Raw genomic sequence first — 5,847 nt, 5'->3', positions numbered from 1 at the left:
TCAGCTGGCCAGGAACCTCTGGGCCATTCTGAGCCAAGAATAAGCGAAACTGGAAATAGGAAATATCGCCCATGTCTTACTTGTTCCTTCTCGCCTTGAATGTCTACTGCTAAATGGTTTTTCATTATATCATTTTATTGGACCTTTTCAAAAAAAGTTTGGGATCTTTTAAAGGGAAGACCAAAATTGCAATGCACTTTAAAAGGGTTTCTTGAAAACATTTTCCAGTTTATTCATTAGTCCACTGTTCATCCTACAATATTTATTGAAGACTGACTGTGTAAATATCAACTGACAAAAATTTGTAGAGTTGCGATGCAAAGGCAGGGAATTAGAGGAACAGGATCAGCTGTAAGAAAGTGGTCAGCTGAGAAACACTGTTCTTGCAGTAGATAAAGAAATGGATATGGCCACAGATACAGCCCCTTTTTACCTTGCAACACTGATTGTAGCTCTCCAGGCATTTAGTGCTAACCTCACTTTAAATACACTTTCACACACTCAGAGAAGATTAAGAGCAAGCTGCAGTTTCATTTTATTGTTTTAATTTCCCAGGCCAATTTTGCTTCATCATGAAAATTTCTGGGGGGGAATCAACACAGCACTTCAGAAATGTTTGCTTGAAGAAATGAGTAAGATTTTCTTAAAAAAAACCTCTTTTTGAAAAAAAAAAAAGGTTCTCAGGAAAATAATACTGCCAGAGAAATGAATACAGCTTTGCTTGTTTTTGTAGCCATCGTTAGCAATAGACATGAAGGTATTCTTTTTTTTGAGTCCATATGGAAAGATCATCAACACATTCTGCCTCTGGGTTCTTTGCCAAAATACCATAACCCACAAGCCTTCTACCTTAAACATAAAAGGAAAGGTGTTGTTCTGGTCAAATAAAGAAATAATTTTTACTAGCATACGTCTAATGTTAAAGCTGCCTAAATCCTGCCAAATACATTAAAACAACATCTGTAAAACAGATTTTCATTAAATTGATCAGTTTAAAGTTAAGCAGCTAGGCAGATGATGCTTTTATGCTCACCCTTAACCTTTAACCTTTAACCTCCTTTAACTGGAATGAGGACACACACTTCTTTTAGGTAATACAGCAAGAGGTAGCCTATTCAAATCAAACTGACACAAGACCACGTTTAAAGTGTTGTCAATCAAAATGTTGTCAATAACAAGAAAAGCTGAATTCTCACAGCTCTGCATTTGTCTTATAACTGCTACTTGTCACTTTCCCGTAAAGTCTAACTAATTCCTGAAGCAGAATGATGCAAATTAAGCTCTTAATGAAAATAAATTTTATGTAGGAGATTATTGTCTAGTCATTAACTCAGAAACTATTTTAAGTCTAATTTTAATATTTGAGCCAAATTACAAACCATCATTTTTTCCCAGGCCCTGGCCAATTTGTTAGCTTCTCATTTAAAAGCAATTAATGTTACTTATGAAGCAATTTTATTTTGCTCACACAAGCTGACCAAGCTTGCTGAAATCCCCATTACTGCACTTGAAAAGCCTCTCTTTCTATCTGATGCACACTGTCTTTGGTCTTTGTAACTCGTTTTAGAAATGGCATCCTCAACACATTGCTATTCTGGGGGACTTGTGCAGTTATCAGAAATAAGGAATGCCCTTTGAAGGATGATGCAAAAAATATAGTTCAATGGCCCCATATCAAACTGCAACCGCTCAAATATTTCTCTGTTCAATCTTCTTTTAATTCAAGGTAAGTTTGTTCAAAGTGTGTTTGTGTGGTTGCTGACCACTTTAGACACTACAGTATTAGGGAACTTGGGTATTTAAGAGATAAGCAAATAAAGAAGAGTTGGGGGAGATTTTTGTATATGACATAACATTTTAAAGGTAAGAGGACAAATATACCCTTTGGTTCTGACACTGAAAGCTCTCTCTGCTTGAAAGCCCTCTTTATAAACAAGGGTTTATCTCCTTGGGTTGTTAGCCATTCAAAGGCAATATCCAACTCTCCCTTCAAAGGAACTTCCAGACCAGCTCTGGCACCCAGCAAATTGCTCTGCAGACAGTGAGGGATGCCAATTCACACCCGTGGAATGAATGGAAAAACTTAAAAACACACATGTCTACATAATCACCAAACAATTAGACTAAATCGCCTTTCCTGATACAATAAACCATGCCACTCTACCTCTCTGGAGCTTCCCACATGAGATTAATAAAACAGAAAAATTTGTACATTTATGTCTTCTTTTTACAACATGTTCATTTCAAGTGTTAGAGGGGCTGCGTGAATATAAACCCAGTTCATGAATATTCTATCTAGCTCCCAGGGTTGAGATCTATTATTTATACAAACTTAATGTTTGTTTGTTTTTTTTTCTCTCCTCAGTATTCTAAAAGTTTTAATAGGTCAGGTAGCAACAGGGGAAAAAAAGTTGACAATTGAACGGTTGTCAACCATTGCTGTAAAATCTATGAATTATAATACAATTAATTCGTTGGATTATATTTTCAATACCATCAACTTAGAAGCTTTCCAGCTTACATCAAAGCCTGACCTCCCCTCAAACCCAAATCTAATGCTTTCATTATTGATCCGCAGAGCGCCAGCATCACAGGAACAATGTTACAAATTCTCCCACCACTCTTCCGGATTTTATGCTCCGTTCATCAATCTAGAATTGGAACTTCAAGAAACAACCTCAACAAACAGTGCCAGGCCAACCCAAATAAATAATTCCTGCACGCGCTCTAGACCACAGTCTGTTCTGCTCCTCGCGTGTTTATAGTTTGCAGCAGTATTAGAAAAGCCATAGGTGTTACAATCACTGGTTGACTCCTGATAGTATAGTTACCCCTGATTTCTAGTATAAATCAATAGATAACACTTGCAAAATGGATTTTGTAATCATATTTAGAGCTTGTTACAATGACAAATGGTTTGCAATATTTTCTGAATTTTAATGTCCTCTAGACAAAAGAAGTTCTTAATAAGTTACCCAGTTATTCATCATAGAAATGAATCTGTTCCACATGTTACATGAACCAAGACAATCAAGCCAAACCAGTCCACCAGCTGCCCCAAACACATTAACCAGTCATCAGGATCCACAAAAAGTCAAGACAAGTTGTGCAATCAATGGTGTTCCTCACTTGCATGTATTCATTACATCAGCATCAGATAAAAGTATTATTTGCCTTTGAATGAACATTTTTATCCCTGCCACATCCACTGAGGGGATAAAAGCATTACTAGCTGGGAAAAATCATGCAAAACAACAACAGTGTTAAGAAGACTTTCAGCTGATGCTAAGGGAGAGTGCGTTTACACAACACTACTAGGTACTTAAAAGGAAAAGCAAAAATGCGCACACAGAGTCACCTTGTCACCAAACAAAAGGTGACAGGAGGTAGCACTATTGTTGTCCTCTGCTCCCTGTAACCATTCACACTTAGCCATGAGTGGTACACTACGCTTTAAAAAAAATAACAATCAATAACACAGCATTGTTTTGCATATGAAAATACTCATAAAAGCTATTTTATTTGGGAGAAACCAGTAAAGCAATCCATGCCACTGTGATAGATAGAACAGGGACGTATGGCCAATCTTTCAAATAAATTCTCCCGTTGCTAGATTCCAACATAACATGTATTACCATTCAGCAGACACTGTGTCCCTTGCCCTGCTAATTTTTTTTTCTTAACTTGCAGACTTGTGCTCCAAGCTCTGAAACAGTTAATTCCCACCCACCCCCACCCCTGTGTCAAGGGAGAGGGATGTCGCCCTTACCTTGTAGAGCTTCAGGGCCGCCTCGTGCCTGTGATTGGTGGTGTGCAGGCGTAACTTATCCACACTGTTGGTGTAGTAGTCGCAGGCATTGCACTTCAGGTGGACGGGGTTGCCAATGGCGATGCACTTGAGCCTCCACTCGTTGGTTTTGCCTCCTTCTTTAATATGAGCCACCAGCTGGTACTTCTGCATGTGTTTGTCGGTCTTGCAGTGGAGCTGGAAGTTGGCTTTGAGCTGCGTGTTGTAGTTACAGAGCTTGCACTGGTAGATATCTCCAATTACAGCCCTCCACTCCTCTTCAGGGAGAGCGCGCTCGCTGCTCACATGCACGCTCAGGGCCTCCAGGCTGTCAGAGGTGAATTTGTTGCACACAGCACACTGGAATAGCTTCAGTGCCGGGTCACTGATATAAGGTGACAGCTCTCCTGCAGTAAGGAGGGACAGGTCATCACCCATTAGCTGACCACTGGCAAGCCGGATTTCAGGCGGCAGCTCATTATTGACTACAGGAAGAAAAAAATTAAGAGGAAAAATAGACACTAGGAAACACAGCACACACAAAGGAATCTGTAAAACAAAAGTCTTGGCCGGGGATGTGCTTTCTCTAGAGCTTAAACCCATAAAAAGCTGTAATAGGATTGAATCGGGATCAATTACAATCATCCCTTTCAACTTCTAAATGCCCTCACCAGATAGCTTTAATTACTCCTACTGGGCATGATGTCATTCTGAAATTTGTATTTTCGAGGGCAAGAGCGGTGATCGATACCATAACAAACAGCCACGTGCTGGCGATGGAAGAGCCTAGATAAACTTACATAAGCACTAATTGCTATTTCGCAATTTGTCTGAAGCCTGATGAGATCTGGCTAATACTGTAGGCGCGCCGGGAATCTCTTGCCAAATACCCGGGATAAGGTAACGGCATGACTGTTAGCCGTTTAATTACCTTCCATCACAGACACGGAAGTAGTTTTCACTAATATTTCATTAAAAATAACGGTCTACCCTTTAGAAGCACCAGTTTGATATTTGCGGGAATAACTGCCAAAAGCAAAGCTATAAACCTTGCACGGGTTACAGCTAATAATGGCAGGCAACTCGGGCACATGCGCGCTTGTTCATCGAGCTGCTGGATGAAGGCAAAGTTTGCTAACTCCTCTCAGGCTGCCCGGGACCCCCTCAGGGCTTCCTCTATGGAGTTAACTCAGGTTTGAAGTGAAGCCAAGTGGTTTGATTATCAGCTGAGAGAGAAATGTCCCCGATGCGTCTGCACTCACCACTTCATCTGGGCGCATCCCACCAACTCAGCATGTGCTGCGGAGCTAACGGGGCTGGAGAAAGGCAGTAACTACTAACCGAGTCCGGGGGCCAGGGCGGCCGCCGTGGCCGGGTCCAGCTGGAAGGGGCTGAGCATCAGCTGGGGGTCGGCCGGGTTCTCCAGCTTCATCCCGGTCAGGCCGATGTTCTGGGCCAGGTAGTACTGATACAGCTCCGCCTCGGCCGGGGCCAGGCCCAGGTGCAGGTTGTGCTGGATCTGCTTCATGTTCTGCTGCAAGAGCATCATGTTGTGCATGTGCTTTTCGCTGGTCATGTGAATCCGGAGGTTCCTGGCCACGTTGGTTTCGTAGTCGCACACCTCGCAGCGCCAGGTGGGTTTCTGCTTGGGTTTGGACGGGGAGGGCGTCCCGCTGAGGCTGGCGGTGGGGGCGGGCGCGGCGTGGCCGAACACCTGCTCGCCGCCGCCGTTCTGCAGGTTCTGCACGTTGTTCAGGTGCTTGTCCGACTGCATGTGGATGCTGAGGTTGCCTTTGGTCGTGGTCGAGTAGTTACACACCTCGCAGCGGAAGGGCTTGTAGCCGCACGTGTAGCTCTCGCCCCGGGCGAGCCGGGGGTGCGGCTGGCCGGTCTTACAGTACACGCACGAGCCGCCGGGCTCGGGGTGCTTCTCCTTCATGTGGGCCTCCAGGGTCTGCTGGTATTTGTAGTGCCAGTTGCACTTGGGACACTTGAGGGTCTTGCAGGAGTTCCTGGAGTGCATCATGGTCATGTGGCCGCCCAGGGACCGCGAGGACCCC

At 43.2% G+C, this 5,847-nt stretch overlaps 1 protein-coding gene across 1 annotated transcript in view; it reads right to left on the bottom strand.

Annotated features, from left to right (window-relative positions):
- The window catches only part of ZFHX4 (zinc finger homeobox 4), a 196,756-nt gene that overhangs the window by 167,084 nt on the left and 23,825 nt on the right, over positions 1 to 5,847 (bottom strand). Inside the window, exons 5-6 of the mRNA XM_015566291.1 lie at positions 5,129 to 5,843; positions 3,770 to 4,272 (exon numbers count right to left, since the gene is read on the bottom strand). Of these exons, the coding sequence (XP_015421777.1) occupies positions 3,770 to 4,272; positions 5,129 to 5,843 (1,218 nt within the window). The remainder of the gene's footprint in view (positions 1 to 3,769; positions 4,273 to 5,128; positions 5,844 to 5,847) is intronic.

Source organism: Myotis davidii, unplaced genomic scaffold, assembly GCF_000327345.1.
Source record: "Myotis davidii unplaced genomic scaffold, ASM32734v1 scaffold200, whole genome shotgun sequence".
In the NCBI taxonomy this organism is placed as follows: domain Eukaryota; kingdom Metazoa; phylum Chordata; class Mammalia; order Chiroptera; family Vespertilionidae; genus Myotis; species Myotis davidii.
This window is presented reverse-complemented; position numbering and strand designations above follow the sequence as displayed.